Source organism: Vulpes vulpes, chromosome 1, assembly GCF_048418805.1.
Source record: "Vulpes vulpes isolate BD-2025 chromosome 1, VulVul3, whole genome shotgun sequence".
Lineage (NCBI taxonomy): Eukaryota > Metazoa > Chordata > Mammalia > Carnivora > Canidae > Vulpes > Vulpes vulpes.
In genome coordinates, this window is record NC_132780.1 from 3,651,724 (window position 1) to 3,664,652 (window position 12,929).

The window sequence follows — 12,929 nt, forward strand, 5'->3', positions numbered from 1 at the left end:
CCTTTCAAACCATTCAATGACCTCTGATTTAAAATAAAAATAAAAATAAAAAAATAAAATAAAATAAAATAAAAAATAAAATAAAATAAAATAAAAATCAGGGAACTGTCTTTTTGCAGATAGGAGACTGAAATGTCTTTAATGTGAAGCTAACTAAATATGAGAATTCTAAAATAACAGCCCTCCTCTTTCCTTTCCACTTTCCAAAATTACTATCAAGGGATGGTTTGATCCGACTCAAAATCACACGGTTTCACCCAAGCTGTGTTCCATTTTACAGAGAAGCTTTAATAACGAATTCCTTTATGTACATATTCCCAGGGCTAAGATAAGCAGCCATTCCAGCTCACGGATAAGAACTTTTTCCTGCTCCTATACTTCACCCAACTTCTGGCTGGCCCACAGATGCGGAGTCAAGTTTCTAGATAAGACGTAGGAATGCTCAGGATTAGATATGACTGAGTAATTGGAAGCAAAACGACATTACTTCTTACTGACAGGTAGGAATGCTGGGCCAGCTGGAAACACTAGGAACCCACAAGACTCTCTGGAAGCTTCTCGCAGCCCTGTGAGGCAAATCTGGGCAAGACTGCGGTTAAAGACCCCCTGGCGTCCCGGGAGGCTGCTAGCTGTCCACCTGCCCCTGCTGGTGGGGACCCACAGTCCTCGCCCATGCCTTCGTTCTTGGTGGGTTCACAACAGGATACAGAGCGACTGCAAACTGGAGGGGTTTTGCCAGGGTCCCAGGCAGCACCTGCCATACCTGTTTAGCCTGGGAACTGGAAGCAGGGGTGGGGTGAGGGAGTGGGGAGCCTGAACTATCGGGCCTCGAGGATCATTGTAGGTCTACAAGGCCTACAGTGAAGTGAGTCTTTCTGCCACGCGGAGTCTGTTGGTTCCCTCCCCAGACTAAGGTGTGCATCGACCTTAAAATGCTGGAGGGATGATCCAGCAGCCAACACCCAGAAGAGCAAGTACACTAAGTACTTGCCTCAACTTCCTCACCCGCCCGATATGGTCCCTGGTACAGCCTCCGAGATCCCACGCTTCTGAGGCTTGCAGGTTAAGTGAGCTACTCAAATTCTTGGGGCGGGGAGGGTGGGAGCAGGACTTAAGCCCATGTCCCTGCTGCCACTCTCAGGTGGGAGCTGTGAAGCAGCCAGCAGTAGGAAAGCAGGGGGAATGCGGGGACGGCTCACCTGCAGACCCCAGACACCCCTTCTGTGCTTCCCAGCTGAGGGCTGCCCAGCATCGCTGAGCATCCCCTTCGGGCACGGTGCTCTGGTTCCACTCTTCTCCTCTCCCACCTCGCAGCCCTCGACAGTCAGGGATGGTAACTCAATGCACCCCCATCTCCATTCCAAAGAGGAAGAACACTGATCTCCTACCTCGTCAGCTGGAAATTGAAGGGCCCTGGCCCTTGAGATGGACTCAGAGTGAGCACTTGACACAGGATAATCAGAACCCATCAGGAAGGGGTGTCTGGGGGGCTCAGCTGGTTAAGCATCTGCCCTGGGCTTAGGTCATGATCCAGGGATCCTGGGCTCGAGCCCCGGAGTCAGGCTCCATGCAGCAAGGAGTCTGCTTCTCCCTCTGCTCCTCCTCCTCTCCTAACACCTGCCTGTGCACGCTCTGTCAAATAAATTTTTAAAAGTCTAGGGGCACCCTGGGTGGCTCAGTGGTTGAGCATCTGTCTTTGGCTCAAGGCATGATCCCGGGGTCCTGGGATCGAGTCCCACGTCAGGCTCCCCACAGGGAACCTGCTTCTCCCTCTGCCTGTGTCTCTGCGTCTCTCTATGTCTCTCATGAATAAAAATCTTTTAAAAATAATAAATAAATAAAATATATTTTAAGAAAAGAACCCATCAGGAAGGTGCCATAATTTTTCCCCACTGGCCTTTACCACCAGTGAAGGAGTGTCTCCCCAGAAATGAATACCAATCCACGGGGCACACAGCTGAGAAATGCTGGTAACAGCAGTTGAGCCCTAGACCAAGCCAGGCCTGAAACCATTCCTCTGCACCGCTCAGTTACCAGAGCCAATGCATTCCCTTTCTTGCCTAAGCTAAGCTACTTTTTTAAAGTTGAGGCATATTTTACACATAATAAAACACATAGATCCTAAATACACAGTTCAGTGGTTTGGGACAAATGTATAAACCTCTGTAACCACCACTGCAATCAAAATTAGAGCATTTTCATCACCCCTACCCCCCGCCCCCATACTCTGGTTTCTATCACCACAGACTTTTGCTTGTTCTAGAACTTCAGATAAATGGAATCATACAGTATAGACTCCTGTGTTTGGCTTACTGTGCTCAATACTATGCTTTGAGATCCATCCACACTGTTGTACTTCTCACTGGTCTGTTCCTTTTTATTGCCGAGTAAAATTCCATTGTAGGGATGCCCCACTTTGTGTTTATGTGTCACGTTGGATTGGAGTTTTCTGGCGTCTGCAACTAATCCTTTCATTAGTCCTAATTAGAATAAGTTCATCTAGAGTGAAAACTCCATTTGTCAACATCCCCCTGGTGTGACCTTTGTGCCTAATCACACTGCTCGGCTGGGAAACAAGTATTTTAAAAGCAATACCCAGGGCACCAGGGTGGCTCAGTGGTTGAGCATCTGTCTTGGGCTCAGGGTGTGACCCTGGGGTGCTGGGATCGAGTCCTGCATCGGGCTCCCCGCATGGAGCCTGCTTCTCCCTCTGCCTGTGTCTCTGCCTCTCTCTGTGTCCCTCATGAATAAATAAGTAAAATCTTAAAAAAAAAAAAAAAAATTTAAAGATAAAAGCAATACCTAGGCACAACCTGGAGCACTTAAGTTGCAAGGAAAGAAAAGATACTCAACCCATATCTGCAAAGACAGACCTAGGCCACCCAGAAGGCAGATGCAGAGGCCATAGACCAGTTCTCCTTCCCAACTGGGACCCCCCACTCACATCAGTGCCTGGCGCCTGGCTCCCCTCGCCCCAGAGAACCAGCACGGGCTCTTCTTCCACACAGCCTGTAAGAGAGAGCTTACACACGCAGATGTTTCTGCAGCAAACTGAGGGCCCAGTGTGAACCCGGGGTCTCCAGGTCAGGTGTAAGACGGAGCACGGGGTCACAGGGCAGGGTCTCCTAGCTACAGCTCCTCGCACGGGGCAGGGGAAGGAGGGTGCTTTGTGCAGCTCCTGTAGCACAAAGATGATTTCCCTGCCTTTCTCACTCCTTCCGAGTTATGCAATCCCTCCCTCAACCACCAAACTCTGGAAAGCAGGGCTGCTTGTGAGGGAGCCAGAAGCTGTCAACCAGAGAGCACCGAAATAGCAGGCAGCAGCCTGCAATACACACATGCATCTAATTTAACTTTTCACCATGCTGGAGGTTCGGGGCAGGCTACATGAACAGAATCTAGCTTTTCCTTGTCCCTAAAAACTACAACGTAAGTCCGGCAGTTTTCAAGAGCCCTCCTGCCCTTCCAGGATCTCTCTGCCAGGCACTGGGGCTGCGCAGCGGGGAGCACCTGCTTGTCACTGGCATCCCCAACCACTCGCACGGGGGTGGGGGGGAGGCTGCACAATATGAAATCAAGACTGGGCCATAATCCTGAACTGAAAGCTTCCTTCAGTCACTTCAAGGAGTCTTTACCAACACCTCCTGGGTAAACCACTCACAGTTATTTTCCAACGCGTTGAATGACTAACAAAAGCTTTTAGAATCACCAAAATTTCCATGAATCAGGTACATTTCCAATCCCAAACGAGGGACCCGCTTATTTCACCTGGTAGGACTCACTCACCCACAGCGGATGGTTCTCATCTACAAAGTACATCTGTGTGGGTGAGGGCTGTAGATGTGAGCTTGTACACTTCTGTAATTACCTTTTTTTTTTTTTAAGTTTATTTATTTTTAAGATTTTTTTTTTTTTTTATTCTTGATAGACACAGAGAGAGAGAAAGAGAGGCAGAGACACAGGCAGAGGGAGAAGCAGGCTCCATGCAGGGGGAGCGGGACTCAATCCCAGGACTCCAGGATCACGACCTGAGCCAAAGGCAGATGCTCAACCACTGAGCCACCCAGGTGTCCCAGTTTATTTATTTAAGTCACTTCTATGCCCAACGTGGGGCTTGAACTCACAACCCCAAGACTAAGGATCATATGCTCCTCTGATAGAGCCATCCAGGCCCCTCCCCTTAATTCCTTTTTTCTATAATTACAATAATTCACGTCACTTTTATAATGCAGGTAGAGTTGGACAAAAAGAAACTACTTCTGAGGCTCTCGATCACCTGCTCCTTCCTCGTTACAACCCAATCAAAACCTGGGACTTTCTAAGGGCGGATGGCCACAGTGAAGCGCGTGGGTCTGACTGGAAAGGCCAGAAGCACTCGCACCCCCCCACAACCCATCCTGTCCCTGGAGCTGCAGGCAGATCTCGCTCCCAGCCAGCACCCCTTGCTGCCCACTCTGCCAGCCACCCCACCCCGTGGCTGGGCCGCACCTGCCATTCTACTGTCCCCTGTGGCCACCTCCAAGGCAGCGTTTCTGTCACGAGACCCTGGCACCTGAGCCAGCCAAAGAAGGAAGTGGTGACGAGGCTAAGGCCAATGCTTGGTATCAACAGGTGGTGCCTTGGGATCCATCCAAATGGCCCCAGGATGCAGGGGACATTTATAGTGTTATAGCTAGCCCATCACTCTGATTCTCCTCTGAGTCACCCTGAAAACTCTGTTTCTGCCAGGCGACCCCTCCCAGCCAGGATCCCGTAAGGCGAAGAGCCTCTGGGCTGCTGGTGAGCACCTGTGCAGCGAGGCAGACGCTCACCAAGGCCATGATCAACCCGGAGCCAGGTGAGGAGGGGGGCAGCATCACCAACTTTCACATCTCTCCTCCCTCCCTCCCCATCTGGGGAAGGACTGAAGCTCCAAGGGGATGGGTCCAGACACCTGGAGGGACATTATCACGCCCCAGGAAAGCTGGAGCTGAGGAGCCCCCATAATCCACACTGTGTTCTGCAGACCCAGCCCAACAGAAAGCTTCCCCACACACAAGTGTGCTCATAATTATATGATGTGCACAGGTGTCTAACACAGAATTACACTTCCCTAAGATGAATGGTGCAGGCCAAGAAGTAGGAGGAGTTTTGGGGGTTAAAAAAAAAAAATCTTCCTTCTCTGCTGGAGCCTCAAGAAAGCCCAGAGCAAACAGGGACCATAAACCAGGACACGATGAACCTTGGGGCCCCGTCCAGCCTGGAGGTTTCTGTGGACAAGAAACAACTTCTCCTCCAGCTCTGGGGTAAAAACAATGGAACTAAATTCATTTCGGGTCATTAGTGTTCCCAAAGGATGAAGAGGCAGAGATAAGGACAGACAATACTGCACTTTGTCCTGATTCTCTCCTTCCCCACAGTGCTCAGACCCTTTCATCCAGGGCCCTTTCAACAGCCCCGGGAAGGGCTTTCTCCCGTTTTTCTCCAGCTGGTTTTCTCTTGGCCATGAACAGGATTTCCTGCGGGTTTTAGAACGACAGCACCCAGAGAGCTCAGGAGACAGGACCTGCTCTAAATGTTCCAGAAACTTACATTCCTCTGCATCAACTCTAGGCCAAGAAGACACATTCTTCCATTCTCCCACACTTTCCTCAAGACGAGCAGGAAACTCATTTGGGAAAAAGCAGCTCCATTTCCACTGGTCATTAAGAAAGTAACGTAGAGTTCTAGAGCTTGTGCCTCTATGTAAACAGATTCACGTAAAGGAAAAAAAAGAAAAGAAAAACCAGAGAAGACAGAGAGGAGGGAAACACATGGCAGTAGACCACAAAGCATTCGGTCTTTTTTTTATTTGTTTTTCATTTAGAGACACCGCCCTCCCCCTGCAGCCGCCAGTCCAGGAGGCCAGAGTCTATACTGACGGGGTCTGTGCCTGACCAGGGGCCAAGCTGTGTCCGTGTCCTCGGGCTCTGTACGCCCAAGTGCTACACGGCCCCAAGAAGGCCCTGATTTACTGGGGACCTCCCTCTCTGCCAACGATTGTTTTGTACATTCAGGTTCCAGGCCCTGCTGGCAGAGTGAACTTTTGGGCAATTGTGCAAGTCACACAAAACAGTTGAATCTCTAAATATGGACCATGGACACCCACCTCTCCCCAGGCCCCTGAAACACACTTTTTGCTCTGTGTTCTTTTTTTTTTTTTTTAAGATTTTATTTTATTTATTTATTTATGATAGTCACACACACACAGAGAGAGAGAGGCAGAGACATGGGCAGAGGGAGAAGCAGGCTCCATGCACCGGGAGCCCAACGTGGGATTCGATCCCGGGTCTCCAGGATCGCGCCCTGGGCCAAAGGCAGGCGCCAAACCGCTGCACCACCCAGGGATCCCTGCTCTGTGTTCTAAAGCAAAGAAGCTGAGTCCCATTCAAGCAGGGCCTGAGCTATCTGGACAAGGCGCTGACTCCCAGCACCAGCCGCGCCCTAGGACATGCAGCCCACTGAGAATGGCCACGGGAGCCAAACTGGGAGTCCAGTCGACCCCAGCATCTGACAGGCGTCACACTCAGAGCCTGTCACTCAATAAATGCTTTCTGAATGAATGGAGCAGAATGGGATTTTCAAGGAAAAAAAAAAAAAAAAGGTAGGATAGAGCACAGGATGAAAGAGCAGCCTGATTTTAGCAGCAGTTAATTTGACCCTCTAAGTGTGTGCAAAATCTCCCAAGTCCAAACAGGGGATGGAGGGGCGGGCCCACCCTGGGGGCAGCTCCAGTCTCAGGGGTCCTCATGTCCTGCCTCTGCTTGGCTCACCCACCCTGTATGTACAGCAGCTGTTTCCAATCCCTGCCCCACCCCTCACCTCCTGGGACCCCTCCAGAAAGCTGTTCCCTTTCTCCCCCAAATCTTCAACCTGCCTCCACCCTGAACTCCTGTACCACCTGCTATAAGAAGGCTTTAGGGGATCCCCAGGTGGCTCAGTGATTTGGCGCCTGCCTTTGGCCCAGGGCGCGATCCTGGAGACCCGGGATCAAATCCCATGCCGGGCTCCTGGTGAATGGAGCCTGCTTCTCCCTCTGCCTGTGTCTCTGCCTCTCTCTCTCTCTGTGTGACTATCATAAATAAATAAAAATTAAAAATATATATTTTATTTATTTATTTATTTATTTATTTATTTAAAAAAAATTTTTTTAAGATTTTATTTATTTATTCATGACAGACACAGAGAGAGAGGCAGAGACACAGGCAGAGGGAGAAACAGACTCCATGCAGGGAGCCCGATGCGGGACCCGATCCCGGGTCTCCAGGATCACGCCCTGGGCCAAAGGCAGGCACCAAACCGCGCCACCCAGGGATCCCAATAAAATATATTTTTATTTATTTTTTTTTCCAATAAAATATATTTTTAGAAAAAGGCTCTAGACTTCCCCATTCTGAAACAAACCTGCCTTCTCTCTCCTATGACCCCCATCTCCCTCCGGCTATCACCTCCTCTGCTCTTCTCCCCTCTGCACCCCACCACATTTTGCCCCTGACTACCGACTCATGAACCAACAACCCCCTAAATAACTGAAACCAGTATTTTCCAGGGCTCTTCTGACTTGTCAACCTCACCTCTCCACGAAAAAGACTCCTTTCGGTTTCCTTGACACTGCAGCCCTCCTGGCTTGCCTCCAGCATCCCTCTGCTGGTCCCTTAAGTGGAAGTATTGTTCCCTTCTGTCTTGGGCCCTGTCACAACCCCCCAGCTGCTTCCCATACTGGTGCCCCCTCTAAGCTGCATCTCCAGCCAGGGTACTCTCATAGCTGCCTGCTCTGTGGAGTGCACGCCCCCGTGAGACCACGACTCGGATATGTCATGGGGGCCTCAAATCCACCTGCCCTACACCAGCCTCTGGGTTCCCCCACCTAAGTGATGTGCCTGCCCAGGTACCTAAGGCAGACACTTCAGATTCATGTCATTGGCCCCTTCCGCACCACATACTGTCCATTAGCTCCTCACATCCCCGCTGCCACTACTGGGGCTCATCACTCTGACCTCCTCACTAGGATCCCTGTCTCCAGTCTGGACCCCTGGTTTCAGTGAGGGGTGCAGGCTGGCGGTTAGGATGGGTGCTGAGGCTGTGTTTACACAGCACTTTATAACTGAAAAGTCACCAATGGGATCAGAGTAGGCAGGGCAGAAATGATGGAAATTTCAACTAACTAACCCCCTAACTCCTTCCTGGCCTCTCCCCCATCCCCCACTCACAGATCACTCAGCTTTCTGGGACATGAATCTTTCACACGTCTGCTCCTTCTAAAAAACACTCTGATGGTTCCCTGAGGGTCCCTGCTTCCTTAGCTGGATGCATGGCCCTGAACAACCTCCTTCCCACTTACTTCCACACCCTAAAGGATTCCTTCACAAGTGCTCCCAATTCATGCCTTTGCCCATGCTGTTTCCTCTACCTGAAGCGCTCTTCCTCCCCTTTTCACCTGTATAACATCCTCCTTTCATCCAGGGAGCATTCGTTTTAGGTCAAACTGGCTCAGATCACAAAAGTGAGAAAGGTTCAACGTCAACACCTTTTATTATTCTGGTACAAAGAACATCCTTACTAGACCTCCTTTTCAAAAGAGACGTTTCTAATTGTAAACCAGTGTTTCACCTTATTTTGTGCCCACAATTCTCCTATTTACCATCAGAGAAACTGCACCTAAAAACACCCAATCTGGGACGCCTGGGTGGCTCAGCGGTTGAGCGTTTGCCTTCGGCCCAGGCTCCCTGCATGGAGCCTGCTTCTCCCTCTGCCTGTGTCTCTGCCTCTCTTTCTCTGTGTCTCTCATGAATAAATAAATGAAATCTAAAAAAATAAAAAATAAAAAAATTGAAAAATAAAAACACCCAATCTCTCATTGTCTCCCAGGTCCCCTGCCTACAGGGCCATCTTTCCTGTGCACACCCTCCCCTGGAAAACCTGTTCTGGAAGACAGAATGTAACCCTTAAAAGTGTTCTTTTTTTTTTTTAAGATTTTATTTATTTTTTTAATTTAATGTTTCTTTTTTTTTTTATTTTTATTTATTTATGATAGTCACACACACAGAGAGAGAGGCAGAGACATAGGCAGAGGGAGAAGCAGGCTCCATGCACCGGGAGCCCGACGTGGGATTCGATCCCGGGTCTCCAGGATCGTGCCCTGGGCCAAAGGCAGGCGCTAAACCGCTGCGCCACCCAGGGATCCCCAGATTTTATTTATTTATTCATGAAAGAAAGAGAGAGAGAGAGAGAGAGAGAGGGAGGGAGGGAGGGAGGGAGGGAGGGAGAAGCAGGCTCCACGCAGGGAGCCTGACATAGGACTTGATCCCAGGTTTCCAGGATCAGGCCCTGGGCTGAAGGCAGCGCTAAACTGCTGAGCCACCCAAGCTGCCCCCCTTATAGGTGTTCTATATCCTTTCCTCCCCTCCCTCTGTCATTTCCCCCAAATCCTGCTGTGGGTACAGACTTGCACCTGGTGAGAGTACAAATGATTCAGGGAGGAAATGAAGTCCTGGGAAGAGACAATAAATTGCTGGAGGCTACACAGGAATTTTGTCAGGGTGGCATTCAGGTTCCTTCAGGTTCCGGGGGCCTTAGGACCAAGATCTAGGGATTCCCAGGCCCCACCTCCTTCTGCAATTCCATGGCCTGTGATCCTCTGTCCCAAATGCCACACATAATTAGAAGTTATAATCCTGTAATTCCATGATGACATCTTTGAACTTAAATATACCTTAAAACTACTCTCTCTCTTTTTTTTAATGCTAAAAGCAATTTAACCAAAAAATTTTTCCCACTGCACCCTCACCTGTTTCTAGTTCCCCTCCTTTCCTGCCCATCCCCTGGGGCCCCTGCCCACCCAAGAGCAAAAGCCCAAAGGCTGGGTCACGTGGAAGAAGGAAGATGCCAAGATCATTAACCCACTGGATCGTTAGGCTTTGAACAATTAAGAATTGATTGTCCTGTGGGAAGCAGTTTCACTTCCCTATTTATAATTAGGCACTCTGCCTTCTGTCCTAGAAGTTATATTAAAACAAAACAAAACAAAACAAAACCGCACACACACAAAAACAACCCAACCATCTCAACCTACTCAGTCAAACCTGGCTAACCTCCAAAGGCTATTTTTAGAGTCGCTGGAACCTCCAAGGAGGCAGTGTCACCGCGTCTCCGGGTTCCAAAGCATCTTTGCACGGGAGGCCTGGCCACCTGCGGGCACCGCAGCGCCCCCGCCGCGCGGCCTGGGCTGGCTTTTGAGGGACGGGGCTGCAGGGCTGCGATCCCAGGACCGGGCGCGGAGTGAGGGGCGCGGGGTCGCACCCACCTCCCGGGAGGCCGCACTCCCGGCGGGTCTCTCCAACGATCAGGTAAATCCGCCCCGGCGCAAAGGGAGCAGGGGCGAGGCCGCGCCCCCCCGCCTGCAGCGCGCACCCCCTCCCCGGGGGCTCGGGGCAGCAAGGAGGTAACGCGCGAGGTCACCTCCACCTACAGCTCCCCCTGCCTTCTAGAAGGCGAAGAAGCGGGCACTGCAAGTCCTGGAGGCGAGAGAACGCCCGGCCGCCCGGGGTGATCCCTGTATCTCCACCCGCGCCCCGAGCGCTCGGGTCCAAGGTGGGCTCCAGCCCCAAAGTGCCGCCGAGGGGGACTGATCCCTTCTCCGGACGCTCGGGGTCGCCGGCCGGGGCGGCCACGGGGACCCCTCCGGGCCTCCAGCCTCCGCCGCCACCTGCGCGGGGCAGCCCCACGCGCCGCTCCCCGCCCCCGGCCCCAGAAACACCGGGACTGCGCCGCCGGGGACTCGGCCGCCCCAGCCCTCCCCGGAGCCTCCGCCCGGCCCGGCCCGCCCCAGCCCGCCCCAGGCCCGGGCGCCCCCTCCCCCCCCCCCTCCCCCTCCCCTCCCGGCCTGGTCGACCCCGGCCGCGCGCGCCCGCTGCGCCCTCCGCGGCCTGGGAGCCGGAGGGCTGGAGCTCTCCGCAGGCCCCCGCCCACCCCAAGCCGCCCACCTTCCGAAAGTAGCCGTCGCTCTCCTTCTCCAGCGGCTGGGGGGCCGCGGGCAGCAGCGCGTCCGTCATGCTGTCCGTGCAAGCGCCGAGGGCGGACTGAGCGAGGCTCCGCGGCGCGCCCGCCCAGGAGGGCCCCGGACCCGCCCCCGCCCCGGCCACGCCCCGGCCACGCCCCCGCCTGCAGCTCCGCCCCAGGGCAGGCCCGGAGCCTGGAGTCCCGGCCGGGTCCGCCGAGGCCACGCCCCCGGCCACGCCACGCCCCCGGACACGCCACGCCCCCAGCCACGCCACGCCCCCTGCAGCTCCGCCCCAGGGCAGGCCTGGAGCCTGGAGTCCCGGCCGGGTCCGCCGAGGCCACGCCCCCGCCCCCGCCCCCCGCCTGCAGCTCCGCCCCAGGGCAGGCCTGGAGTCCCGGCCGGGTCCGCCGAGGCCACGCCCCGGCCACGCCCCCGCCTGCAGCTCCGCCCCAGGGCAGGCCCGGAGCCTGGAGTCCCGGCCGGGTCCGCCGAGGCCACGCCCCCGGCCACGCCCCCGCCTGCAGCTCCGCCCCAGGGCAGACAGGGAGCCCGGAGTCCCGGCCGGGTCCGCCGAGACCACGCCCCCGGCCCCGCCCCCGGCTCCGGATTGGCCGGGCGGAGCCGCGCCCCAAGCCCGAGGCTCGCGGCGGGGAGACCTGGGGCCCCCGGGCGCCTCGCTCGCTTTCTCGGAGCCTCGCGGCCCTAATCCGGGCTCCGATGCTGCTGTCAGCCCTGGGGCGCAGAGGCGGGCCGGGGCCTCCGAGGCCGCAGCGAGGCCGCAGCTGGGGGCCCGGCGCCCTGTCTGGAGCCCCGGGGGGCGTGCGGTGCGCCCCGATGAAGTCGTGCCCCCTCCCTGGAGGAGGAGGATGCTCGGGGACCTAGAGGGCGCGGCGGGAGTGCCTGCTGGACCCTGGGCCGAGCGGTCAGGAACAGCGCCCGGCTCGGGGGCCCGGGACCGTGTCGGGGACCCTGCAGGCCTTAGCTTGGCCACTCAGACCTGCTGGCGTGGCGGGCAACCCCATTATTCCCCCACCCTCGCCGCGGAGCCTGGGCGGATCCCTGGGGTCGCGCCCCGCGCTGGGGGAGCCCCAGAGAGTCTTGTGCCTGAGAGACCCGGCGGATGTCCTGGGGTGCCTTTAACTACACTTGGGACCTCAGTTTTCTCAGCTGCAAAATGGGGTCAGGTCGTGCTCTTTCGAACTGGCCAAAGCTATTGCGACAAAGTGCATCTTAAAGCCCTTAGGCTGGCTTAGGAACGAAAGGGGGACCCCTGGACTCACACCACCGTCCCACCCACCCACGCCCCGTTGACCCGTGGCCTCCCGGGGCAGATGCCGGGCGGTCCCAGAGCCCAGTGCCTGAGGCGGGAGCGGGAAGCCCTCCGCCCCTCCCACCGAGGTCGTGCGGTCCCTAACCCCTCCCCCAACCGAGGGCCGCTTAAGCGCAGCTCCTGCTGCGTTTGGCTGTCGCCATAGGTGCCGCAGGTAGAACAGAACACAATCTGCTTTCAAAGCAAGCCAACTATTTCCTTCTCTCCAAAAACAAAAGAAAAAAAACGGGGATGGGGGGCAGCGGAGAATTAGGGGGGCGAAGTGTGTGCATCAGGGGTTGTTCAAGAGTTTTATTGATTTTTTTTTTAAATAAAGTGTATTTATTAGGAAGATAAACTCCAAATAATCACAAGTAGTTCTGTTGCATGTTCAAGAGTTTTAAAATAAATAGTGGCGACAATCCAGGACTAATGATCAAGCAAATGCAAAACAAAAACAAACAATACAACCAACCACACAAAAAAAAAAAACCAAAAAGAGCCCCTAAAACAAAACAAAACATCCTTCTCATCACTGCCGGCGGATTTTGAGGTGCCGCACAAGAAGAGGCATTTCCAGAAAGGACTGTTTTGATTCTAAAA

General features: G+C 54.1%; 1 protein-coding gene across 1 annotated transcript in view; it reads right to left on the reverse strand.

The window, feature by feature from the left end:
* The window catches only part of RHPN2 (rhophilin Rho GTPase binding protein 2), a 59,720-nt gene extending 48,563 nt beyond the window's left edge, over positions 1–11,157 (reverse strand). Inside the window, exon 1 of the mRNA XM_026010170.2 lies at positions 11,001–11,157. Coding sequence (XP_025865955.2) covers positions 11,001–11,069 — 69 coding nt within the window. The 5' untranslated portion in view covers positions 11,070–11,157. The remainder of the gene's footprint in view (positions 1–11,000) is intronic.
* Positions 11,158–12,929: the final 1,772 nt, after the last annotated feature.